The sequence below is a fragment of the Dipodomys merriami genome, unplaced genomic scaffold, assembly GCF_024711535.1.
Source record: "Dipodomys merriami isolate MVZ:Mamm:240054 unplaced genomic scaffold, mDipMer1.0.p SCAF_11, whole genome shotgun sequence".
Taxonomy (NCBI): domain Eukaryota; kingdom Metazoa; phylum Chordata; class Mammalia; order Rodentia; family Heteromyidae; genus Dipodomys; species Dipodomys merriami.
This window is the reverse complement of record NW_027202382.1, coordinates 46,500,729-46,525,785: the sequence shown is the minus strand read 5'-3', so window position 1 is coordinate 46,525,785 and position 25,057 is coordinate 46,500,729. Positions and strand designations below refer to the sequence as shown.

General features: G+C 56.7%; 1 protein-coding gene across 5 annotated transcripts in view; it reads left to right on the top strand.

Annotated features, from left to right (window-relative positions):
- The window catches only part of Ralgds (ral guanine nucleotide dissociation stimulator), a 45,543-nt gene that overhangs the window by 17,319 nt on the left and 3,167 nt on the right, over nucleotides 1-25,057 (top strand). For 2 of the 5 annotated variants that reach the window (XM_070014937.1, XM_070014935.1), the window contains exons 2-16: nucleotides 14,835-14,945; nucleotides 16,403-16,596; nucleotides 17,339-17,434; nucleotides 17,972-18,165; nucleotides 18,411-18,763; nucleotides 19,352-19,567; nucleotides 19,828-19,931; nucleotides 20,787-20,871; nucleotides 22,226-22,294; nucleotides 22,610-22,696; nucleotides 23,359-23,391; nucleotides 23,623-23,744; nucleotides 23,959-24,054; nucleotides 24,270-24,471; nucleotides 24,629-24,871. In XM_070014937.1, coding sequence (XP_069871038.1) covers nucleotides 14,835-14,945; nucleotides 16,403-16,596; nucleotides 17,339-17,434; nucleotides 17,972-18,165; nucleotides 18,411-18,763; nucleotides 19,352-19,567; nucleotides 19,828-19,931; nucleotides 20,787-20,871; nucleotides 22,226-22,294; nucleotides 22,610-22,696; nucleotides 23,359-23,391; nucleotides 23,623-23,744; nucleotides 23,959-24,054; nucleotides 24,270-24,471; nucleotides 24,629-24,871 — 2,205 coding nt within the window. Of the gene's footprint in view, nucleotides 1-6,773; nucleotides 6,957-14,834; nucleotides 14,946-15,433; nucleotides 15,529-16,402; nucleotides 16,597-17,338; nucleotides 17,435-17,971; nucleotides 18,166-18,410; nucleotides 18,764-19,351; nucleotides 19,568-19,827; nucleotides 19,932-20,786; nucleotides 20,872-22,225; nucleotides 22,295-22,609; nucleotides 22,697-23,358; nucleotides 23,392-23,622; nucleotides 23,745-23,958; nucleotides 24,055-24,269; nucleotides 24,472-24,628; nucleotides 24,872-25,057 lie in introns of those variants that run through there. The other 3 variants (XM_070014938.1, XM_070014936.1, XM_070014934.1) reach the window with 3 other exon arrangements.

Here is a 25,057-nt window from a genome sequence, read left to right as displayed (position 1 = left end):
GACAACAGACAGGAGCAAAGACTGGAGCTCTGAGAGCTGTGGGGGTCCTGTGTGTGGTCCTGAGTGTGGTAGGAGGACCACTGGGAGGGGAGGGAGGTGTCTGGGGGACCGGCCCTGTTTGAGGACAGGAGAAGAGACTATTTTGCCCTGGTCATGCCTTTCCCATAAATCAGGCAGCCACTGCATAGGACTAGGGGGCCTGTGGCAATTTCAGAGCACACGCCCAGACTTAAAGGGCCAGCATTGGCCACTTCCCACTCACGTGCAGAACTCGGTCCCAGTCTGGTCAGGTCATCTGAAGTTACAGGAGAAGCCGGAAATACAGATTTTCATATGAAGTCACCTGACCTTTTACATTGGCTCAGAGATTTAAAAACACTTTGTGGGCCAAACCCAACACATGTGTGGGCTACATTTGGCCTGGTTCTCATCCCGCGCTGCCAGCTCAGTCTTGTAAAGTTTTGCTTCCAGGAACATCCATTCTGTGGAAGGTCTGCACTGTGGTGGGCTTGGGGGCGCTTACGCTAGCCCCCCAAAGGGAAGGGCCAGCATCAGCCTGAGCTTCAGACCCGTCCAAGGCCACAGCCCATCTGGTCATCAGGACTCAGTTTCCGAGCTGCCCACTACCTGGGACCCAGAGTGAGCGCCAGACCTTTTTGTCCTCAGGTTGGCAGGCATGACCCTAGGCAGCTGTGGCAAAGCTGGCTCGTGGCACTGCCTCAGCCGGGCTCTGCAGCCTGTGGCTGCTCAGAGCCTCAGGAACCTTGCAAACTTTTTCTTCCTTAAACTTCTACTATTTCTCCTGGCCTTACTGCCCTCACTCCCCTGCCAGCCTCCCCAAACCACACTGCCACACGTGCCAGGTGTACACATGCCTCTAGCCACCATTCCCATCAGTGACCACAGTAGCACTGTCACACCTGACCTGATGTCCACTGTCACCGGGTATCCAGTAGTGTTCAGATGCAGCCCCCCTCCCCCAGTCCCCACAGGCAGTTTCTTTTCTACAGTTCCACTTACCTGAAGCCAGCCATGGCCAGAAAATCCTAAAAACTAAAAAGTAGTGTTTTTGTTTGGTTTTTATTTGGCTTTAAAAACAGGGTCTCACTCTGTAGCCCGGGTTGGCTTCTGACTCATAGTCCCTCCCACCTGTCCCCCACGTGTGAGCCACCACACTCAGCTAGAACTTAAGTTTTAAATTGCAGGCTGGGGCTGGGAAGGTGGCTCAGTGGTATAGTGCTTGCCTTGTATACAAGAGGCCCTGGGTTCGATTCCTCAGCACCACATAAGCAGAAAAAGCCGGAAGTGGCGCTGTGGCTCAAGTGGTAGAGTGCTAGCCTTGAGCTAAAGAGCTGAGGTACAGCGCCCAAGCCTAAAGTTCAGGCCCCACAATCGGCAAAAAAAAATCTTAAATGGCAGGCTGCTCTGAGATCTCTGCCACTGGAAATAATCTCCTTGTTCAGGTTGTCCACGCAGTCTGTACTACCCCCCATTAGCCACTTAGCTGGCCGAGCAGTCCAACTGGTCCCGTTATACTTGGTATACTGCTTTGGTGTGACCCTCAATTCTAGGAATCCACTGGGAGTGTCAGGACTCAGCCGCTCGCGAGGGAGGAGCTGTTATAACCCCAGTTATCTTTTCATTTTTGTAATTTTTTTTTTTGGGTCCGGTCATGGGGTCTGAACTCTGGGCCTGGGCGCTGTCCCTCAGCTCTTCAGCTCAAGGCTAGCACTCTACCACTTGAGCCACAGCACCACTTCCGGCTTTTTTTTCTTTTTGCTTATGTGGTGCTGAGGAATCGAACCCAGGGCCTCAGGCATGCAAGGCAAGCGCTCTACCACTGAGCCACCCTCCCAGCCCCTCTTCATTTTTGTATTTGTTTTTGTTGGTTGTGGGGGTTCAACTCTGGGCCTATGTGCTGTCCTTGAGCTTTTCAGCTCAAGGTTAGCACTATACCACTTGAGCCACAGCGCCACTTCTGGTTTTCTGGTGGTTAATAGGAGACAAGAGTCTCATAGACTTTCCCGCCCAGGCTGGCTTTGAACCGCAATCCTCAGATCTCAGCCTCTTGAGTAGCTGGGATTATAGGCATGAGCCCACCGGCACCTAGCTTCTTTGTTATTTCTTTTTTTTTTTTTTTTTTTGGCGGGTCCTGGGGCCTGAACTCTGGGCCTAGACACTGTCCCTCAGCTCTTCAGCTCAAGGCTAGCACTCTACCACTTGAGCCACAGCGCCACTTCCAGCTTTTTCTATTTATGTGGTGCTGAGGAATTGACCCCAGGACCTTATGCATGCAAGGCAAGCACTCTACCACTGAGCCACCTTACCAGTCCTCTTTGTTACTTCTTTTTTTCTTTTTTTTCTCTTTTTTTTTTTTTTTTTTTGGGTCTGGTCGTGGAGCCTGAACTCTGGGTCTGGGTGCTGTCCCTCAGCTCTTCAGCTCAAGGCTAGCACTCTACCACTTGAGCCACAGCGCCACTTCCGGCTTTTTTCCTTTTTCTTATGTGGTGCTGAGGAATCGAACCCAGGGCCTCAGGCATGCAAGGCAAGCACTCTACCACTGAGCCACCCTCCCAGCCCCTCTTTGTTTTTTCTTTAACAGTCACTTTCTTCAAATCATAGTCTAAAATCAACAGGAGCATTTGGTTGGTGTCTCTTCTAGTATATAGGTTCCCCTTTAATTTTTCTTTGCTTCTGATGTGTATTTGTCAAATAAATGGGTTGTGTGATGTGGAAGTTTGACTTGTAGCCTGAACCTCTGTGGGCTGTATGCTGGTGGTATATCTTAGTGGGTCTCTCTGCCCCTGTGATCACCCCCAAACCTGAAAAGGCCTGCTTAGTTGGACTGGATTTTGGCTTCTGTACACAAGGATATGGTGATGTGTTCTCCAATCAGGTGGCCTGCACTGTCCTTGTCCTCTTTTTTGGGTGGCCCTGCCCTGGAAGGAGGGGGGTGACAAGAAAAGGTGTGTGAGCCTCAGGACAGAGTCTTGTATGTGGACACATTTGGGACATGGCAGCGCCTATTCCTAAAGGTGCCAGTACTGGGGTACAGAGCACCACGCTGTGCAGCGACTCAGCTGAGGTTGCTTGCCTAGGGGAAAGGATCACAGAGTAAGAAATGGATGGAACTCAACTTCCATAGAAGCCAGGCTCTGTGTGTGTGTGTGTGTGTGTGTGTGTGTGTGTGTGTGTGTGTGTGTGTGTGTGTGTGTGTGTGTGTGTGTGTGTGTGTGTGTGTGTGTGTGTGTGTGTATCTTATACATGTATAAGTGCACAATGTCTGTTTCTGGTCTCTATGTGTGTGAGTTTGCATTACACAGCCAGAGGCATGAGCATTCTCTCTAAGAGGGAGATGAGGCACCATCCAAGATGGTGAAACCAGGCAGAAAAGGAACTTCATAAAAACAAGTAGGCCAAAAAGGGAACCCTACTACATTGTTGGTGGGAATGTAAACTTGTTCAACCACTTTGGAAAGCAGTATGGAGTTTCCTGAAAAGACTCCACATAGAGCTTCCCTGTGACCCAGCAATACTACCTTTGGGCATTTACCCAAACCATCACAAACAAGGGTATACTAAAGCTACCAGCACAACTATGTTTATCGCAGCGTTATTTACCATAGTTAAGATATGGAACCAACCCAGATGCCCCTCAGTAGATGAATGGATCAAGAAAATGTGATGTGTGTGTATATATATATATACATACATATACATATACATATACATACATACGTATATACAGTATATACATATATATACATATACACATTTATATCTGCATGTATACATATATATATAATGGAATTCTATGCCTCTATCAGAAAGAATGACATTGCCCCATTTGTTAGGAAATGGAAAGACTTGGAAAAAATTATATCAAGTGAAGTAAGCCAGGCCCAAAGAAACACAGGTCCCATGGTTTCCCTTATTTGCAATAACTAGTATATGTCTAGGACAAGCAGAACAGTTCAAAAGCTATGCACCTATGACCATATAAGATGATGTTAAGCAAAATGAACTCCAAGACAGGGACACAAGTGGTTTTTTTTCTTTCTTGCTATAGTTTTTAACATACTTATAATGTACTATGTGATTTTTTTTTTTGTTTCTTTGGTATGTTCCTCCCCCACGGTATAACCCCTGTTGTCACTGTATTTGATGCCAGTACCCTGCATCTTGTATATACACTTTTGTAATTTAGGGGAGGAGAAGGGAAAAAACAAAATGCTTAAATAGGGACACAGGTTGACCTATTGTAACAATGAGAAGTACAAGACACTATGTTGAAAATGAACTTTACAACTTGTGGGAGGAGAGGGAGGAGTTGGGGAAGTGGGGAGGGAAGGGATGGTAGGGGAAAAACAAAGGAGGATGTTAACAATGCTCAATAGGAAATGAACTCATTACCTTACTCAGGTAACTGTAACACCTCTGTACACTATTTTTACAATAAAAAAAGTATTTAAAAAAAAATAGGCCAGCCAGGCACCATAGCTCACACCTGTAATCCTAGCTTCTCAGAGGGCTGATATTTGATTATCCTGGTTCAAAGCCTGCCCAGTTAGGAAAGTCCATGATTCTCTTATCTCCAATTAACCAGGAAAAAAAAAGCTGCAAGTAGAAGTGTGGCTCAAGTGGTAAAGCGCTAGCCTTGAGTAAAAGCTGAGGCACAATATCCAGGTCCTGAGTTCAAGCCCGAGTATTGGCACGTGCATGCACGCGCGCACACACACACACACACACACACACACACACACACATACACGGGACTAACTAGGTAGCTCCCTCCCCACTGAGGTCCATGATGTGCAGATAGGGGGACAGGACAGTCAGCCAGCTGCACTAGCTAGCTGCTCCTCCCTCTTCACCCTGCACCCTCGAGCTTGGAGGGGTGATGACCCCTTATGTCACTTGTTGCTCCAGGAACAACCTTAAGGAGCTGCCCTGGGAGGAAGAAAGCAGGGCCAGGTGAGGGTGCTGCATCCCGAACTCCTTTGGAAGAAGTCAGCTTGGGCCCAGAAGCAGGGGTGGGAGAGAAGCCCAGTGCCCAGGGGCCATGTCCAGACCACCCCTCTCTCTGATGAGCCACACACCTGACCATCCCTGGAGGCTGTGCTAGGAGGCTTCTCCATCTCAAACCACATCTACCTGTCTTGCTTCTCCTAAACAAAACAGCTTTCACTACATTGCCTAATTACAAAGGTATTTTAACGAAATTAGGAGATTCAGAGAAAATTAGAGAGTGTCCAGCCCAACTTGGAAATAATAAGCATTCGTTTGCCCCATGGCTCTGTATACTTGGCATGTGGCTGCCATGGGAGACTGAAAGCTGACTCTCTTCCTTGCCATTGTACCCCACCCCCAGAGCTGGGTTCTACCCTTAGCTGGGGCCTGGGGGCTTGTCACATGGTAGGGACAGCATCTGCTTGTGGAATGTGTGATCTGGCCCTGCCCTCTCTTCCAGGTAGGGAAAACAGGCCTGGTGATACGGTGGTCCTCCTGACTTTGTAGGACCAGATTGTAGCCTCTGAGGTCAGGTCTTGACCTGAGGCTTAAGGTGGAGGTTTCAGCACAGAGGCTCCTATTTATCTATTGCACACACTCATCCTTTTTTTTTTTTTTTTTTTTTTTTTTGCCAGTCCTGGGGTTTGAACTCGGGGTCTGGGCGCTGTCCCTGAGCTGCTTTTGCTCAAAGCTAGCACTCCCACCACTTCAGTCACAGCACCATGTCTGGCTTTTTCTGTGTATGCGGTACTGAGGAATCAAACCCAGGGCTTCATGCATGCTAGGCAAGCACTCTACCACTAAGCCACCTTCCCAGTCCCATGTACACCTATCCTTAACTTCCCCCACCCCCCACCCCCAACCCCACTGCTGGGCTTGTGCTTCCTTCCTTCCCTCTCTCACTGCTGGAAGGAGAAAGTGAGGCTCGCTAGCCCTGCATCCCACTCTGCCCTCAGCGCTTCTACCTGAGTCATGATTTGCCCAAAGTACCAGTGTTCCAGCTGAGCAGACCAGTGGCCAGGTGCTCTGCTGTCATTTATAGTTCTTGATCCCACCCTCCATGAACAGTTCAGCTCCCAACCCTGGTGACTCTCAGCTCTGGGCCCCCTCCCCCAGCTCCCTGGCCACCCTAGTCTGCCTTTCTCCCCGGACCACCTGGGGTGACTATAAGACCAATGTGGGTCATCACCCTCCTCTCTCCTTCTAGACACTCAGCCAGCTTCCAGACACGGCAGGACACCTAAGTCACGGTGTGCTCCGGTCACCCTTCCAGTGCTCAGGTCTAAGCTCATCACCCAGGGCTTGTCCAGGTGACCTGGTGCCTTTCTTCCTGGCGCGCTTTTAGGAAGTCCTTTTCCTTACCCTTAGTTTCCAGATGTAGACACTGAGTCAGTGAAGTTAAGCAACTTGTGCAAGGCCACAGAACTAGGGAGGGGTTTGACTGGAATTCCAGGCAGGTGGGCCTGACCTCAGCAGCGACATCCGCACCCACACTGCACACGCATCACGGTGCCCTGGGCGCCGCCCCTCCGCTCAGGCCCCGCCCACCGCACAAGTCCCGCCCGCCGTTGGCCCCGCCCCGCCGCGCAGGCCCCGCCCCCATCCTGACCTCAGCGGGGCCGGGCCGCGGGCGCAGAGCGCTGGCAGCGCGGAGCCGCGCGGGCTGCCCCGCCGCCCCTGCTGCGCCGGGCCGGCTCCGCGCCCGCGCCCGCGCCGCCCCGGGTCCCGCGGTCACCGGCCGCCCGCGCTGCCGCGAGCCTTCCATGGTGCAGCGCATGTGGGCCGAGGCGGCCGGGCCCGCGGGCGGCGCCGAGCCGCTGTTCCCGGGCTCCCGGCGGAGCCGCAGCGTGTGGGACGCCGTGCGCCTGGAGCTGGGCGTCCCCGACAGCTGCCCGGTGGTGCTGCACAGCTTCACGCAGCTCGACCCGGACCTGCCGCGCCTGGAGGTGGGTGCCCGGCGGCCGGAGGCGGGGTCCCCGCGGAGATCCCCGCCGCCGCCGCCGCCACGCCCGGCCGGGGCTGGGTGGGGGTGCGGGGCTCCCCGCTGCCCGCCGTGCTCTCACTGTTTACGTCTTCTGTCACTCCGGGCAGCCGAGGCCTGCCCCACGCCCGGGCTGGCTGCACGACCCTGGGCTCCCCAGAGGTGACTGGGGCTGCAGGGGCCTCGGGACGGCCTTCCCGGGGCAGGCGTGGACCCGGGAGCCGTCCGGGCTGCTCGGAGAGAGCGGGGAACGGGGGGGGGGGGGGACAGAGTGGCCCGGCTCCCAACGTGTGGGCCCCGGTGTCTAGGCAGAGGGCAGGGCCTCTGTGGCCCCGCTTGGATCGTCCCTCCCTGCGGTTGTAAGCGTTTTGAGAAGGGCCTGTCATGAACGGGGTAGGGCCTAGAGGCCCCGAGCCGGAGTCCCTGCCAGCGGACACCCAGGGAAGACCCTCTGCCTCCTGCCCGGCGGCGCACCTGATGGCGCGGGCTAGAGAACTCCAGAGCGGCCCGGGTTGAGCCCTTGTCCCCAGGGCTGGCTTGAAGCCTGGGCAGGGGAGCCTCGAGCTGAGGCCTACTGAGCTCGGCAGGTGTCTGCGCCAGCTTCGTTCCCGATCCTGGTCCTACCCAGCCCTCCGGTCCTCCCAGCAGCGGGAGCGGGACCCCTGGGAGTGGGGGTGGGAGGCCTGCCACCAGGCCTGCGCTCATCTGGCTTTCATTATGTCTGGCAGCGCCTGGGGCTTTGTGTGCTGGGGAAGGGTCTGGCCTTGAGTGCTCGCTGGGGCCGGGCAGGTTCTGGCTGGGGTGGGGCTGCCTCTCTGAGCTTCTGTCCATCTTTATCCCTGTGGATCTGAGGGAGGGAGCGAGAGAGCCAGTGAGCGGGAGTGGCCAGAGCTGAGTTCCAGCAGAGCCAGGCAGCTTGCTGTTAGTACTCTGCTTTCTCCATCTGGGCCTCAGCAGTGAGATGCAGTCATGGCCACTGTTTAGAAATCTGAGGGGAAGCTTCTGGCTAGGGCAGGAAAGCCAGGGTCCTGCCAGGAGAGCGGCCACTGCCGGAAACCAAACACAATGACCATTTAGCATTGGCCTGGGGGAGGCTGGAGGGAAGTCCCTGTCTCTTCTGCCAACCCCCCCTCCTTCCCTGTCCCCCAATCCTGGGGCCCATTTCCTGGTGGCAGTAGCATGTCAAAGCCAAAGCAGGCCAGCATGAGGTTCCCTGTCTGGAAATCACCAGGCATCTCAGCAGCCCCTCCTCCACCACTTCCCATTATGCTTCCCCAGTCTTTCCCTTTCTGGGGTACCAGATGTCCTCCCAAAGCTGGGCCTCTGCTTGCCATCTCAGTTTTCAGCCAAGCCACCACTGACCCATCCTGGGCTTTCTAGAGGTCACCAGAACCTTGGCCCTGCCTGTGGGAAGGCCACAGCCTTAGCCAGACAAGATGACTGCCCATCTGCACACGTGGAGACAGCAGGCACCACCACCTCATCCACCTGGCTTAGACCAACCTGCAGAGCAGCTGCCAAGCCCGCCTTCTAGGAGACTGCAGGACAGAGATGCTACCCCTGGCCTAGATAGACATGCAGGCAGCACTGGGCAAGGACTGTGTTCCCTGTGGGGTGCCTGCTGCCTACAATTGCTGGCCGGGGATCTGTGCAGGGTGAGGTGGTAAGAGGGCCATGGAGGTGGCCTTACAGCCAGACTGCACAGCCCAGAGGTCCTGGTTAGGTGAGGGGTAGGAAGGCTTGTTCGAAGTCAGGGGCAGGTGAAAGTGTTTAGGGCCACAGCACCCTGAGGACAGCTTCCTGGAGGAAGCATGACCCAGCTGGAGCCACAGGTTTAACCTAATAGCTAATGGGAGGGAGGGCTCTGTCTGAGGCCCTGTGCTAGGGTAATTTGCATGCATTATGGTCAAGGCTATTAATAGTCCATTTGACAGATGAAACAACTAATTAGATTGCGCCAAGTCAACAAACTAGGCACGAAGCAGAGGCAGGTTGCCTGGTAGGCCTGAGGGCCGTGTGGGTGGGAAGAAGTGAGGGGGCTTTACCCCTCACCCCTCTGGCTGTTTGGTCTCTTGATCACTGTGTGTTCAGCTCTTCAGCTTAACCCCAGGGTTCTGCTGTACGGTTGACGGTGGAGGAGCCCACAAGAACATGGCCTGAGGGGGAGAACGGAGGGTGGGGGGAGAGATGCCACTATTATCTAGGAGGGCTTCCAGGCTGACTTCAAAAGGACAGGACCCAGGCGCTTCATTCAGGGCCTGGCAAGTTCAGGAGGGGTCTGCCACCGGTGGTCCCCTAGGCCCCTCCTGCCTAGGGAGAGAGGAAAAGGAGAGAGCTAGGCAGACTGCTACTGGTTCTTTTTCTTTCCCCACGCTGGGGACACTGGAGCATGATGGCCAGTTTCCCAGGAGTCTCGGGGCAGTCCTGGAGCAGGAGTAAGTGGCAGGACACAGCTCCGGAGACCCTGGACTACACTCAGGCAGGCCTGGGGTCTGAGCCTCAGTTGGACAGTTTCCAGACCCTGCCTGTTACCAGGGAGAAGGGACCAGGTGCTTTTATCATTGGCTCGAGCCAGGCCAGCTCCAGTGGAACCAGTGGGGGCAGTTTCAGGAGGCTACGCCCAGATGGGTTCCTCAGCGTAGACCACTGTGTCGGGCCCACCCTGTCCCAAGGTTGGGCCCAGAAACGCCATGTTCCAAGACACACCTCCAGTCCCCCTCCCCCCCACTCAGTCCAGCACCGAAGGGGCAACATCAAAGCCTAGTGTCTGGTACCAGGGCAGCTGAGCGAGGAGCAGACACCATTCTCCTGGGGAAGTGGGGGACAGGGGATGAGGACTTGGATTGCATTTGGGGCCCTGATGCCTTTGCAACCTGCTCTGGTGTCACCCCCTGTCCTCCCGAGCCAGGAGGCACAGCCCAAGCTTGAGTGCTGCGCCCCCTGGCTCCAGACTTGCCCCTGCCCTCCGAGCCTCAGTTGTCTCATCTGTACAGTGGGCGTGAAGACAGCTTGTTTTCTTGGGCTTCTGGTGCGGACCCAGTGGGACAGGACCAGTGGTTCGCACAGTGTCAGAGCTGGATGGGTGGTGACGTCACAGGTTTTCTCACCAGGCAGCAGGGGTGGCCTGAGTCTTCCAAGTGCCGGTGCCCTGGCCTCCGGGGACACGGTACCTGGCCTGTGTGCATGGGGGTTCTCAGCCTGGCTCTTGCAGCTGGCCTCAGCCCTGCAGTGACCACAGATAGTGTCCCCAGAAGTCCTTCCCGCCCTTGGTCCTCCTCCATACCTATATGATAAGGGTTCGGGCCCTTCTCTGTGGTTGACTTAGAAGCAACAGCCAGGGGTTGGGAAGGTGGCTCAGTGGTAGAGCACTTGCCTTGCATGCCTGAGGCCCTGGGTTCGATTCCTAAGTACCACATAAGCAAAAAGAAAAAAGCTGGAAGTGGTGCTGTGGCTCAAGTAGTAGAGCTCTAGCCTTGAGCTGAAGAGCTGAGGGACAGCGCCCAGGCCCAGAGTTCAGGCCCCGCAACCGGAACCAAAAAAAAAGCAACAGCCAGACCTGGGTATGACCCTGCAGACCAGGGTTCAAATCCCTGCCTTGACTGCCACTTTCTGCCTCCTCACCTAGAGACATCCCTGCCTGCCTGTCTGTCCATCTACCAGGTGAGGTGTTAGGGTTAAGTGTGCCAGGCGCCTGGCACCAGGGCATGCACACATTCACTAAACACTGGTTGTGGACCTTCAGCCAGCCCCACATTGTACCCTACTGGGACCTGCCACCCTCCTTAGCTACCACTGGCCACACACCCCCAGGCCTGGCCCTGTTGTGGTACTGACGCTAACCAGTTGTAGTTTGACCAGAAGGCAGCACCTGCTGAGCTGACCTGAGGCCTGCTTTTCCTCCTCTGAAGTCCTAATGTGGCCAGTAGCAGAGCACGGGGTTGACAGAGAGGGCTCCTGGGGATGTAGATCGGCCCTTCACAGGCTGGTCCTCAGACTTCATTTGAAATCTGCTTGCCAGGGCCATCAGTGCTGTGGACCAGGGCTGACTTGCTCCCTTGCAGGGTCCTGGCTGGATGGCATTATGTTTGGGACTCTCACTCTCCTCCCTAGCAGGGCTCGTGGTCCAGGAGCCGAGCCAGGGCCTGGGCCTGGGCCTCTGCAGCTGGGTTCTTATCTCACCGTGGACACCGCTCAGCCCCCTCTACTGGTCCTCAGTCTCCACCTCTGTAAACTGGGAATGTGTTCAGCCTCTGTGGCCCAAACAGCGGGGATTCCCTGACAGCCAGCAGCCTCTGTGTGCCGTGTTCCTGCCGCCATTCAGTTCAACCCAAGGCTGGAAAGTCCGGAAGCCGCATACATTGCGGGGTTTGGGGGGAGGTAAGGGGTCCTTCTCTAGGTGCCACATCTCAGGCCAGGTTCAGTTTCAGATAGGACCCCCCTTCCATCCCGCATGCTCAGCAAGGTGTAGCGCCCTCTCTGTCACTCTGGGAGAACTGCCGCTGTCCTCCAGACCAGCTTGTTGGGCTGAGCTGGGAGATCAGGCCCTCGGGAGGGGCACCCCTGAAAAGGGCCCCAGGGAAAGCTTTAGAAGCCCCAGCCCCAATTGAAGCTGAGCGTCTGCATGTGCAGAGAGAGACTGATTCGGGCCTGTGCCCTTTGTCCTAGCCCGGCTTCCCGGAGCAGCCCGTGTGCAGCTGGGACACAGGATTTGGGGCTCCTGGTTGTAACTTCCACAGGTACAAGTACAGGCGAGCTGGACCAAGGGGTGAGGAGGAAGTGAGAAACACTGCCTCAGCATGCACAGGCAGGAACACTTAAACACCCCCCCCCCTTCATCGTGTTTCCTCTCCCCATGCTGAGCACTCTAAGCTGTGGCCCAAGGGGCAGTGACATGTGAGGGTCCCCTCTTTCCAGGGGTACCTCTAGCCTAACCCACTGACCCGTGCATGTTTGGAGTGACAGCTGGACCCCGGGGACATTGCTTGTGCCTAGGATGGAATGAGAGGAGCCAGCCAGCCATGTGGATCTTTCCCTGAGAGCTCAGAGCAGCTGCCTGGACGGCTGCCCGCAGGGAAGGCGTTTTTCTGTGCATCAGCTGTTTACTGGGCTACTCCCCTCCTCCCCCTCAGACCTCCCTGGCCTGCCAGAATGGCCCTGGGGGCCCGGCCCGGCCCACATGGGCTGTCTGCTCTTCTAAGAGGGTGGCCTTCGGTTGCTTGGTCCCTGCCCTTCCTGCCCCAGAGTGTCCTGGCACAGAGCCTCGGTCAGCTAGCCGCTTTCTTTCTCTGTCCGTGTTCGGGGGTGGGGACCAGGGGACCCACTCTGCAACTTAAAGCCTGGGACTGGAGCAGCGTGCTAAAGCCTGCAGCCACATCACCCTTGTGTGGCTCCGGTGTGTGATGCCTGTGCTCAGCCTTGTCCCTGCTTGCTGCCCCCATGGGAAGGAACCAGAAAGGCTGGGGGTTCCCTCCACACTGGCTTGAGTAGCTCCCCCTCTGCATCTGTGACTGGGAAGGCAGGCACAGGGATCACATGACACCAGTGCAGAGCCCAGGCCAGCTGCTGGCCTGCAGCTCACTGAGGAACTGGTGTGAGACCTGCCTAGGGATGGCCTGCCCCAGCGCCTCCTGGGGGAAGGCGCTTCTGTCCAGCATGCACCCCTGGTGGAACCCTGCTGTGAGCTGGCACTGTGCTGGGTGCCCCAGGGCAGTGGGTTCTGCTGAAACCCTGTCTGCCACAGCTTGAGTGCTCAGGTAGATGCTCTCGGCTTGTCCAGAAGTGGCTAAAATCTCAGAGAGACTGCCACCCAGCCTCGACCTCTGATGACCTCTCAGGCACAGCGGTGGGTCGGGAGCCTTCACTCTGAAACTTGCTTTCCCCCCAAGGCCGCTTTCTAGATATGGGGAGGAAGTAACCTCGGTCCGCTTTTCCTGATCTGAAGAGAAGCTCCCCTTGGCCACCAAAGGGCTGAACTGTCCAGGCCAAGGGTGTGCAGAATGAGGGGTGTGCCTGCACCTTCCCTGCTGATTCCCAAGAAGCAGGGATGGGGTGGGGGTGGGGGCGCATCGCAAGCCTGGTGTGATGTCCACAGCTTCCCTTTTGGTATGAAGCCCCAAGAGGGAGTGTGGCCCGGATCAGAGGAAGTGGGCTGCCGGAAGATGGCTCCCAGGCCTCTTGGAGCTGGCCGAGGGTGGGCAGGAAGCAGAGGCCCAGGATCCAGATATTGCACACTGGGCCCAAGGCCAGGCCCTAAAGAAGGATCCTCACTGAGGCCCAGGCTACATCAGCACTTTGACCTGGGTCTACTGGGCTCCATGCCACCCGGAGGCACAGTGGTCAGCTGACATAAGATTTGAGTGATGGCCCTGAGCCAGGCTGTACCACCCAGCTGAGCTCCCAGATGTCAGCCCACGGAGTTCCCTGTACCTAGATGGCACAGGTGGGAGGGGCTAAAAAGCCTGGGTGGGCGGGTGCCTGTGCCTCATACTTGTAATCCTAGTAACTCAGGCTGAGATCTGAGGACTGTGGTTCAAAGCCACCCTAGGCAGAAAAGTCCATAAAACTTTTTTTAGAATTTTATTTTATCGTAAGAGTGATGGACATGGGGCTGGGAAGGTGGCTCAGTGGTAAAGCGCTTGCCTTGCATGCATGAGGCCCTGGGTTCAATTCCTCAGCACCACATAAGCAAAAAGGAAAAAGCTGGAAGTGGCGCTGTGGTTCAAGTGGTAGAGCACTAGCCTTGAGCTGAAGAGCTGAGGGACAGCGCCCAGGCCCAGAGTTCAGGCCCCACGACCGAACCCCCCCCCCAAAAAAAGAGTGATGGACAGAGGGTTACAGTTACATAAGTAAGGTAAAGAATATATCCCTTGTCAAACATTGTTACCCACTCCCTCATTTTCCCCTATTTCCATAAAAACTTGTCTCCAGTTAACCAGGAGAAGAAATGGAGCTATGGTTCAAGTGGTAGAGCATTAGCCTTGAGCAAAAAAGCCAAAGTACGGTGCCCAGTCTCTAAGTTCAAGCCCCACTACTAACAGAAAACAGAATTCCTGAGTAGCTATGGCTGAGTGGCTTTGGTCAGTCCTAATGATGCTGCTCAGTTGGGGAATCCCCCAGCTCCTTAGAAACCAAAACCAAAAAAAGGGCCTTGGGCTTGTGCTGTGAGGTGTAGGGCCTTCCTGCCCCAGCCACGGCTCCATTCACAGCCGCCCAGCTCACGTGCGGAGAAACCGCAAGCCGGGAACCCCGCTGTTGCCCAAGCAGACACAAGGGCATGAATGAGCGAAAGGGGAAGGAAGTGATGCAGCCGGCAGGGAAGGCCCACACCTGCTCCGGCCCGTGATGCCGGGTCAGCTGGGGCCCCTGGATGGACAGGGAGATGAGGGTGAAGCTGGCTCCAGACCTCGAGTCCCGGGGAGATCGCTGCCTTTTCTGAGACCACTGCACCCAGATGGCTATGTCAGCCTTGGGATGTCAGAGCCACCATGTGCCCAAGGCAGCTTGCCCTTGGGTCATCTGCTCATCTCTCAGCCTCCACTTACCCTTCTGTAAATGGGTGAATAATGTTGCCTGTCTTGAATGATGTAAAAGGTGGGCCACACCTGAGCAGGCCTGTTGGAGCAGCAGCAGCATAGGGGGCTGTGATGCTGCACCCTAGGTCATCAGCGGGCGTGCATGGCCTTCTGCCCTGGTCCCGTCATTTCCTCTGGGTTGGAGGTCTATATAGCTACTCTTATCTGTCTCCCCTAGGGGACAGAGGTCGCACAGGGTTTGACCCCCATGACCATGGCCAGGCCGGCCCCTAATTAATGTTCTGGCCCGCTACCGGGCACCGTCTTTGCAGAGTTCCACGCAGGAGATCGGCGAAGAGCTGATCAACGGGGTCATCTACTCCATTTCTCTGCGCAAGGTTCAATTGCACCACGGAGCCACTAAGGGCCAGCGCTGGCTTGGGGTGAGCATGGGCACCGGGAAGGGTGGGTATGAGCCCGGCCTGAGGACTCCAGTCTTTCACAGGGGCCTGGGTGGGTGCAGCCTCCCCCACTCCAGCTTCCAGCCCCACATCTGGCCGGGTGTGGAGATCTTGCCAACATCCCTGCCTGACCATGAGAGGAGTCCCCTTGTAGTTTTCATTTCTCCTTTCACATTAGGCTGTGAATGCATCCACATTGTATACAGGTTTTCTGGACTTAACTCCTGCCCATAGCACGCCCACATAGCCTTCAGCCTGATGATCTTGCCTGCCACACCTTCCAGCCCGCACACCGCCTTACGTCATAAGGCTGTCCTTTACTCAGAATGAATGGAAGGTCCTGGCTAGTATCTTTACAGCTTTCTGTCTCCCGGAACCTGCCCCTGGGCCCCTGGTAATATTCAGAAGTCTGGTGTCACACATTCAGCCCACTGCTCAGATCACAACATGACTTTCTGTGTTCACCATAGCATGCTGAGGACGTCCTGCGTGTTCTCAAACCGCCTCCACCCCTGCTAAGCCTCTGCCTTCCCTCTCTAGATGGATGCTGTCACAACTTCCTCGGGTAGTGCCCTTAGTTAACTGAGATGCTGTCACTATGCAGCAGCTAAACTGACCAAGCTTTCAGCCTCTGTGTGTGTGTGTGTGTGCGCGCGCGTGCATGCGTGCATGCATGCATGCATGCATGCGCACTTTCCTGGCCTGGCTGACTTTGAATCATGATCCTCAGATCTCAACCTCCTGAGTAGCTACAATTACAGGTGTTAACCACCAATGCCTGGTAGGTTTTGGTGAGGTGTTTTGTTTTTGTCAATTGTGGGGCTTGAATTGGGCCTGGCTGCTGTCCCTGAGCTTTTTCACTCAAGGCAAGTGCTCTACTACTTTGAGCCACTGCAACACTTCTGGTTTTCTGGTGGTTAATTGGAGATCAGAGAGTCTCACAGACTTTTCTCTTCTGTCTGGCTTCGAACTGCAATCCTCAGATCTCAGCCTCCTGAATAGGATTACAGGCATGAGCCACGAGCCTCCAGCTAGTTTGTGTTTCTAATGGCTTACATATCAGACTGTTTGTATGTGCACACGGGCATGTATAGATTCCTTGCTCAGCTAGCATTCTTATCCCTTCAGCCAGCCTCCAGTTCAGCTTTTAGTTGAATGTTTTAAAAATGGAGTCTTGAGGACTTTTCTGCCCAGGCTGGCTTCAAACTATAAGCCTCAGATCTCAGCCTTCTGAGTAGCTAGGATTACAGTGTGAGCCACCAGTACCCAGGCTTAGATACTACTTTTAAAGCAAAGACACTTTGCCCTCCCAGAGATAATTATAACTTATGGCCCAGCTTTGGCCACAGCCACTAACAGCTTGGAAGCTAGTCTGAAGCACATGAGCTCCCGGAGGTTCGTGGTGCTCCGATTGACTACTCCTCCCTTATTGGCCCCAGTGTGAGAATGAGTCCTCCCTGAACCTCTATGAGACCTGCAAAGTACGCACTGTGAAGGCCGGCACGCTGGAGAAGCTGGTGGAGCACCTGGTGCCCGCCTTCCAAGGCAGCGACCTTTCCTACGTCACCATCTTCCTGTGCACCTACAGGGCCTTCACCACCACCCAGCAGGTTCTGGATCTGTTGTTCAAAAGGTGAGCGTCGGGCTGGGGATGTGGCTCAGTGGTAGAGAGCTTGCCTAGCATGCATGAAGCCCTGGGTTTGATTCCTCAGTCCAGCATCCAAAGAAAAAGCCAGAATTGCTGTGGCTCAGGTGGTAGAGTGCTGGCCTTGAGCAAAAGAAGCTCAGGACCTGAGTTCAAGCCCCAGGACTGGCCAAAAAACAAAAACAAAACGGTGAGCAGTGCCTGTGTGCCCAGGGCGCCTGCTCCAGGCTGGGGCTTGGGAATGTGATGCGTGTCTCTGAGCCTGCTTTCCTAGGGTGAATGGGGTGCTCTCAAGACCAGAGCGAGCCCTAGACAGGCTCATCCCAGCTTGGCCCTGATGAGGGGACTGCCCAGGGCTGTGGCCACCCCCGCGCCCTCTGCCTCCAACCTCCCACAGCAGAGGCCTTGGGCAAAGCAGTTTCCCCATGTGTAAGGAAGAATCCAGATTCTGCCTCAGGGGGAGGGGGCTGACATCTGTAGGCCAGACACCCCTGCGAGTGGACTGGGGCCTACTGAGGTATCTAAGAAGGAGCAGGTTGGGCTCACTGTGTGAGGGGCTGTCTTCAGGCACTGAACATAGTTAAGTGAGAAGAGCAGAAGATCCTGGCTATCCTAGGCTCCAGGCCATGGGGGCGGGAGGAGGGTCCCAGGGGGGCTGCCAGGGACCCGAGACGTCATGAGGGCTCCAGGCCATGGGGGGTCAGCTAGTGACCCAAGACATCATAAGCAGGTTCAGTAGATGTGACGCCCTCACGGACTCCTCTAGATATGGCTGCATCCTCCCCTACTCCAGTGAGGACGGCGGGCCGCAGGACCAACTCAGAACGTGAGTGGACTTCAGTCAACAGGGAGAGCACCTGTCCCCAGAGTGGGGATCCAGTGATTCCCACCGAGAAACTGAGGCTTTAAGCCCTACAAACATCACTTGTGAACACTGGGGAACAGGGTGGAGGCTGGGGCCCAGAGGTGACCCCTGGGAGATGCCCACAATAGCCCATGCCAGGCTTGCTCGCCTCATCGGGGGCCACAGAGAAGGTATTGGGACCTTGCCTCTAGGTCTTGGGCTCTCAGAGAGCTCAGGCCAGGCTGTGCCTCCAGAGAGCTGTGTGGTGGGAAGACAGCCCACATATGACTCACTCGGCCACCAGTGAAGTGCCACCAGGACCCTGTGCATGCCAGGCAGGACCGCAAGCCCTATCTGGGTTGGTCTGCCACCCCCGGACAGCCAAAGGCTTGGGTTAGGGCCTGCTTGTCTCTGAGCAGCAGTGACAATCACTGATGCCCAGCTTCCACGGGGTGGTGAGGGAGGATGGGAGTGATACTGCCGGGCCTCTGACTCTGCTGCTCACCTCTCTGCCCCCAGTGCCATCTCCTCTATCCTGGGCACATGGCTGGACCAGTACTCGGAGGACTTCTGCCAACCTCCACACTTTCCCTGCCTCAAGCAGCTGGTGGCTTATGTGCAGCTCAACATGCCGGGCTCAGACCTGGAGCGCCGTGCCCACCTGCTCCTGGCCCAGCTGGAGGACCTGGGGCCCAGTGAGGCAGAGTCTGAGGGTACGGAGCCTGCTAGGGGAATTCAGAGCATGTGGGGGCTCGGCGCAGGGTCCCCCCCAGGAGGGAGTCTCAAAGGCTGGCCCTTGGGCCACCAGCAAGGATAAGCCTGGAACCCCACAGAGGGTGGGGGGTCATCTGACATGACGTCCTGTTGATAGGGCTGGGCCTTCGCAGGCAGCAAGGTCTTTGGCACCTCTGGAAAGACTCAGAACAAGGCAGTAATGTGTGGCAATCCTCTTCTCCAGCAGCCCTGTCATCAGCTCCAGTGCTAGCTCTGAAGCCAAGTCCAGAACTAGAGCCAACTCCAGCCCCGGCTCTGGCGTCCAGCCCAGTGGCAACACCAGCATCGGGTCCTGAGCTAGAGCCAGAGTCAGCTCTAGAAGCTGCTGTGGAGCAGGAATCAGCGCCACTACCTGCTATAGAACTGGAGCCAACCCCCTCACAGACTCCAGAGCCCGAACCTGATCCAGCATCAGGTCCGTCAGGAGAGCCTTCCTGCCCTTCACCTGTGGCCACGGAGAATGGGCTGAGCGAGAAGCCGCATCTCTTGACTTTCCCTCCTGACCTGGTGGCAGAGCAATTCACACTGATGGACGCGGTGAGGGGCTGGGCAGGGCAGGGCAGGGTAGGGTGGAGGCGGGTTTCCTGTGCACTCTGCTGCCCTGTCCTGTGGTTCCTTCCCCTAAGCCCAATCACTACAGCATAGCTGAGATCCACACATCTTCCTGTGGCTATAAAGGCTCAAGGATTAAGGCAGAGGTACAGCCAGGGGTCCTCTTGAGCCTCAGTACTGATTAGGCTCCTGATGTATACCTGATATGTGCCCAGGCCAGACAAAGGATTGACTGAGCCCTAGAGGTGGGTCATGTGCAAGTGGACCAGGAGACAGACACGAGGCCAGGGCTGAAAGAAGGTGCTTCCTGGGCCATGCAGGCTGCTGTGAGGACTGAGAAGAGTTAGGGGACGCACTCACTGCTCCCTGCCTTTCCCGTCTTCTCTTCCTTCTGGTCCCTCCGCTGCTGGGTGCGCTGGGTGCTCAGCACAGCAGACCCAGAGACTCCCACCGCTTGTGTCCTCCTCTGTGCTCTGAGCTCCATGTCCTCCGTGTCTGTGGGCACGGATACAGGCCTGGGTCTCGGCCCTGTGGTCTGCGACAGGGCCTGGTGACCCTCGTGCCTTTCCCCAGGAGCTGTTCAAGAAGGTGGTACCCTACCACTGCCTGGGCTCCATCTGGTCCCAGAGGGACAAGAAGGGCAAGGAGCACTTGGCCCCCACCATCCGGGCCACCGTCACCCAGTTCAACAATGTGGCCAACTGTGTCATCACCACCTGCCTTGGGGACCACAGCATGAAGGCCTCAGACAGGGCCCGCGTGGTGGAGCACTGGATCGAGGTTGCCAGGGTATGCTACAGGCCGTGTCCGGGGCTCTCCCTTCACACTCCCCCACTCTAAGGATATGGGCTGTGATCAGGGTCTGCTGTCCAGCAGACACTGACACTGCCCTTGAGGTGACCTCAAATCCTGTTTTCTGTCCCCTGGGGTTTCCCGTGAGACTTCCCAGTGTGAGCTTCCTAAAACCCAGCTCATCAAGAGGGACTCAGATCTGGAGGGCAGGCAGGAGGCTGCAAGGACGCCAACACTCACACAGTCTTCCTCCCCAGGAGTGCCGAGTTCTGAAGAACTTCTCCTCCCTCTACGCCATCCTCTCTGCTCTGCAGAGCAACGCCATCCACCGCCTGAAGAGAACGTGGGAAGAGGTCTCCAGGTGTGTACCCCACATGGGTGCACAAAGGCTGGCATCACTCTCCGAGATCCGGCACCCAGCCTCCAGGATAGGGCGGCTGGGTGGTGGTGCTCCCTCTGCAGGGGCCCTGCATCGGCAGTCTTCAGCAAGGCTTAGCTTCCCTCTCTGCCTGAAAGGAAAAGCTGGCGGGACACACAGACGCTTTCCAGGTTTTCTGTGGTAGCCACAAATCTTTGTCTAGTTGCAGTCAAACCAGAGGTGCAGAGTGGACATTGGGTGGCACCCCACTGTGCCAGGAGGAAGAAGCCACTACAAGCCCATGGCTCTTTAGGGTTCCATGCAGCAGCCATTTACAAACCTCTTGGCCAGGCAGTTTGACGTTTTGTTTTGTTTTTTGCAAGTCCTGGGGCTTGAACTCAGGGCCTGGGCACTGTCCCTGAGCTGCTTTTGCTCAAGACTAGCACTCTACCACTTGAGCCACAGCGCCACTTAACAGCTTTTCTGTGTATGTGGTACTGAGGAATCTAACCTAGGGCTTCATGCGTGTTAGGCAAGCACTCTACCACTAAACCACATTCCCAGCCCAAGTTTGAGATCTTGATGCTAAAAGAAAATGGATCTTGGTGCTGGTGGCTCATGTGTTAACCCTAGCTACTTAAGAAGCTGAGATTTGAGGATCATGCTTCAAAGCCATGAAACTTTTATCAAGCAAAAAACTGGAAATGGGTATGGTTCCAGTGGTAGAGCACCAGTCTTGCATAAAAGCCAAGTGAGAGTGCAAGGCCTTGAGCTCAAGCCCCAGTATCAACATAAACAAGAAGTCTTACTCTCCCCTCCCCACCTTCCCAACTGTCACCTTGTGTGCCCCTCCTGCAGGGACAGCTTCCGCGTGTTCCAGAAGCTGTCAGAGATTTTCTCAGATGAGAACAACTACTCCCTCAGCAGAGAGCTGCTGATCAAGGTAGGAGAGGTGGGGGTTCTTGGGGGGGGGGGGGACAGGGGCACAAGTGAATCTCAGTTCCTTGACCATGTTTTTCAATATTTTCTGGTCTCTCTCTCCATGACAAAGGGAGGAGAGGTGTCTGTGAGTCCCTCGTGCAGGTCGGGGGACCCTGATTCCTAGAAGGCCCTTGGAGATGGGATGTTGTGGGGGGGAACACAGAGTGGTCCACAGAAGCAGGGAGCCCCAAGATTGGGAATCCCCACTACCTGCAGTGGTTAGCATCAGCCAGAATGTCACGTAGGCTGAAGCGTATATTGCTGCCTCCCCCAAATCTGTCCAGCAATCCCAGGAAGCCTGGACCTGGTCATCATATGTTGGGTGCACTTCCCAGGGGAGAGGCCTCCTGGTGTCTCGGGTGTTAGGAGCTAGCCAGCCATAGGGTCTGCCGGTCTTGTCCAAACCTCAAGACCCACCACCTCCATCTGGAGGCACTGTGTGGCTCTGAGCTCTTCGCGGGGGCAGAGGCCGCGCATGCTCAGACCCCAGCTGAGAGGTCATAGCACACAGCCGCAGCTGTGACAGCCCAGAGGCTTTAAAATTACAAGTGACCGAAACCTCCCTGGGCATCGTTGCTGACTCTCTGGCTGCTTCCATGGGAAGTGCAGCAGAAGGCACAGCCTCCTCCACGGGCACCTGCTGTGCACGAGTGGGCCCTGGGAACCTCCCGGCCCAGCTGCACAGAGGCAGTTTCCTGCCCTGGCCCATGAGCAGGCGCTGGCCAGAGAGGGGAAGATGTTCCAGGGGTCTGGATCCCGACCCTACTCGCTGAGGAGAGCCAGGATCTGGGGTCAGGAAGGAGTCTGGAAGTCCATGGCGCTCTCCCTTCAGGCTCATCTCCTGTAAGGACCCTGACACATAGACAAGCTAGCCAACTGGACTCTGCTCAGAGGCTGCAGGGCCCCTTCCCCTGCTGACCTTCAGGGCACGGGACAGGCCACCAGCCCTGTCTGGACCTCAGTTTTCCCCTCTCCTAACAGAAAGATGCAGAGTGGCCGGGGCTGAAGTCCCAGGCTGGCATTTGAGCTGCCAAGGAGAAAGAAATGAATGTGGCCGAGTTCTGAGGAGGCCCGGGCCCCACATGCCAGTCAGGCCAGCAGCCCTGGTGGCAGGCAGGCAGGCAGGGAGGCAGGCAGGACACCCCGGGTTCCCCAGCCCCTTCAGGAAAAGCTTACAGATGACCTAGGATAGAGTTGGCCTGCCAGGGGGTATGTTTGGCACCAACCACAAAGGATATCCAGGCCCAAGATTGGGCATTAGCGGAATGGGGGGTGAAAGGATGAAGGCCTCACTAACAGTCTCTTAATCCTGGCAGGAGGGGACTTCCAAGTTTGCCACCCTGGAGATGAACCCTAGGCGAGGCCCGAGACGGCCAAAGGAGATGGTGAGAATGGAGATGAGGGTCCGCCCTGCCGCCGCTGCCCCACTGCCTGAAATGCCCAATAGATGTGGGCCGGGGCCCCTGACCACTCCTTATTCTGATCAACTTGGAGGGAGGAGCTTTACCCAACACCCAGGGCCCAGCAGAGCTTATGGGGAGGGGAATAGGTAGAGGCCATGTAACTGGGGATCTGCCCGTTACCAGCCTGACACATAACCCTTGATGTGGGAGGGCCTCTGGACAGTGGTGGCCAAAGGTTCCCTGAGTACCCCAGGGACTGGCAGGGAAGCCTTGCTTATCACCGACCCAATGCCACAGGGTGTCATCCAGGGCACCGTCCCCTACCTCGGCACGTTCCTCACTGACCTGGTGATGCTGGACACGGCCATGAAGGACTACCTATACGTAAGTGACCCCAGGGCCAGGGAGGGGCCTAGGGCTGAGAGGTAGATTCTGAGACCTAGAAGGAGAAAGCTCCTTTGTTGGCCCAGGAGCCAGTACTTAGGAGAGCCTCAGGCTGCCCACGTGCTAAACACCACAGCTGCCTGACCACAGAGGTTGTAGGCAGGGTTGTTCTAGCAGGACACAGTGTCCACAGGTAGTATCCGTGGGCAGCCCCTGTAGGATGGGGCAGCTCATGAAACAAGCAGGGCCTCTAGTTTTCCACATTCTCAGCGAGTGTTGGGCCAGAGCTTCCTGCCCAGAATGTGGCTCAGTGGTAGAGTGCTTGCCTAGCATGCATGACACCCTGGCTTCGATTCCTCAGTACCACATACACAGAAAAAGCATGAAGTGGCGTTGTGGCTCAAGTGGTAGAGTGCTAGCCTTGAGCAAAAGACGCTCAGGGACAGTGCCCAGGCTCTGAGCTCAAGCCCCAGGACGGGGGGGGGGGGGGGGGGGGGGGGGGGGGGGGGGGACAGCAGGGAAGAGATCTCCCTCCCCAGGGACCCATAGTCCAGGTGTGCACACCCTGCCCCCTGCTGGGAGCTCCCAGTAGTGCATCAGCATGGCAGCCTTAAGGGGGAAAGGGGCTGCTTTCTAAACGACATTGGCTGTCTGCTTTCTAGGGGAGACTGATCAACTTCGAGAAGAGGAGGAAGGTGAGCAGCTGCTGCCCTCAGGGTGGGCGGGCACCCCCTGGCAGGTCTCCCCTCCCTCTGTCACCTCCCCCTGACCTGAGAGGACATTTGGTACAGAGAGAAGGGGCCTTGGGCAGCAAGGTGGGCGTCTGGGGCACCTTCCTGTGTTTGGCTGTGGCTGTGAGAAGCACAGGGAGGGGACCCCAGAACAAAGTTCCAGTCCCGTCATCATCCTGCCCTCTTCCTGTGTAGGAATTTGAAGTGATCGCCCAGATCAAGCTTCTGCAGTCAGCCTGCAACAATTACAGCATTGTGCCTGAGGAAGCCTTCAAGGCCTGGTTTGAGGCCCTGGAGCGGCTCAGCGAGGCTGAGAGGTGAGCTGGAAGGCACTGGGGCAGCCAGGGTGGGGTGTACCCAGGGTGGGCAGTGGGCAGGTAGCCCGGCCTTTCTGAGAGCCTGAGGTGTAGGTCAGTATGAACCTTTGCCTGGTGCCGGCAGGGTGCTTGGGCCTAGGCCTCTGGGGAGGCCCTGGGAGGGAGCCAGAGAGCATGGAGCCTGGTGGCCTCACACCTCCCTCTCCCACCTTAGCTACAACCTGTCATGTGAACTCGAGCCCCCCTCAGAGTCGGCCAGCAATACTCTGAAGACCAAGAAGAGCACAGCCATTGTAAAGCGCTGGAGCGAGTAAGTGCCAGGCCCAGTGGGCAGGGGCTGGGGGACATGGACAGGCAGGAGCCCGCCCCCCTCTGCCCAGGCCTGTGACGGGGCTGAGCGGCACAGGTTCGCCCTCTGCAATGGCTCTGTGGCCAGGGCAGGGTCAGGGATTCCTAATTGGCCAAGCATAGAGTATAGGGGACTCGCAGTAGGCGAGTTCCCAATAAGTCGGCCCCTCCGTTTAGCCGGCAGGCGCCCAGCACTGAGCTCAGTCCCAGCGGCAGCTCCCACTCCAAGTCCTGTGACCAGCTCCGGTGTGGCCCCTACCTCAGCAGCGGGGACATCGCAGACGCGCTCAGCGTGCACTCAGCTGGCTCCTCCAGCTCCGACGTGGAGGAGATCAACATGAGCTTTGTCCCAGAGTCTCCTGATGGCCAGGAAAAAAAGGTGACTGCTCCCTCCCCCTGCTGCCCCACGCAGCGCCAGACAAGGGGTCCAGAAGGCCCAGCTGCTGACCACAGCCTCGGGAAGCCCCTCCAGCCGGCTGTGGGGCAGGGACATCCCGGCCAGGCCTGAGGCTCTGCTGACATTGCTCTCTCCACAGTTCTGGGAGTCAGCCTCCCAGTCGTCGCCAGAAACCTCAGGGATCAGCTCAGCCTCCAGCAGCACGTCCTCCTCATCAGCCTCCACCACCCCTGTGGCCACCACACGTACCCACAAGCGCTCTGTGTCGGGGGTCAGCAGCTACAGCTCTTCGCTGCCCCTGTATAACCAGCAGGTGGGCGACTGTTGCATCATCAGGGTGAGCCTGGACGTGGACAACGGCAACATGTACAAGAGCATCCTGGTGAGCCGGGCAGCCTGGCGCCCCCTGGTGTCCTCCTGCCCTCCAGGAGTTGACCTTCTAGTGGGTGGGGAAGAACAGACAGCAGGGCCTATAGGCCTGAACTGAGAGGAGGGGACATGGGAGCCGTGTGCCCAGTCCCCAGGCAGGAGGGGGCTGTGGGGAGGGGGCGGCGAGGAGGCCCCAGGG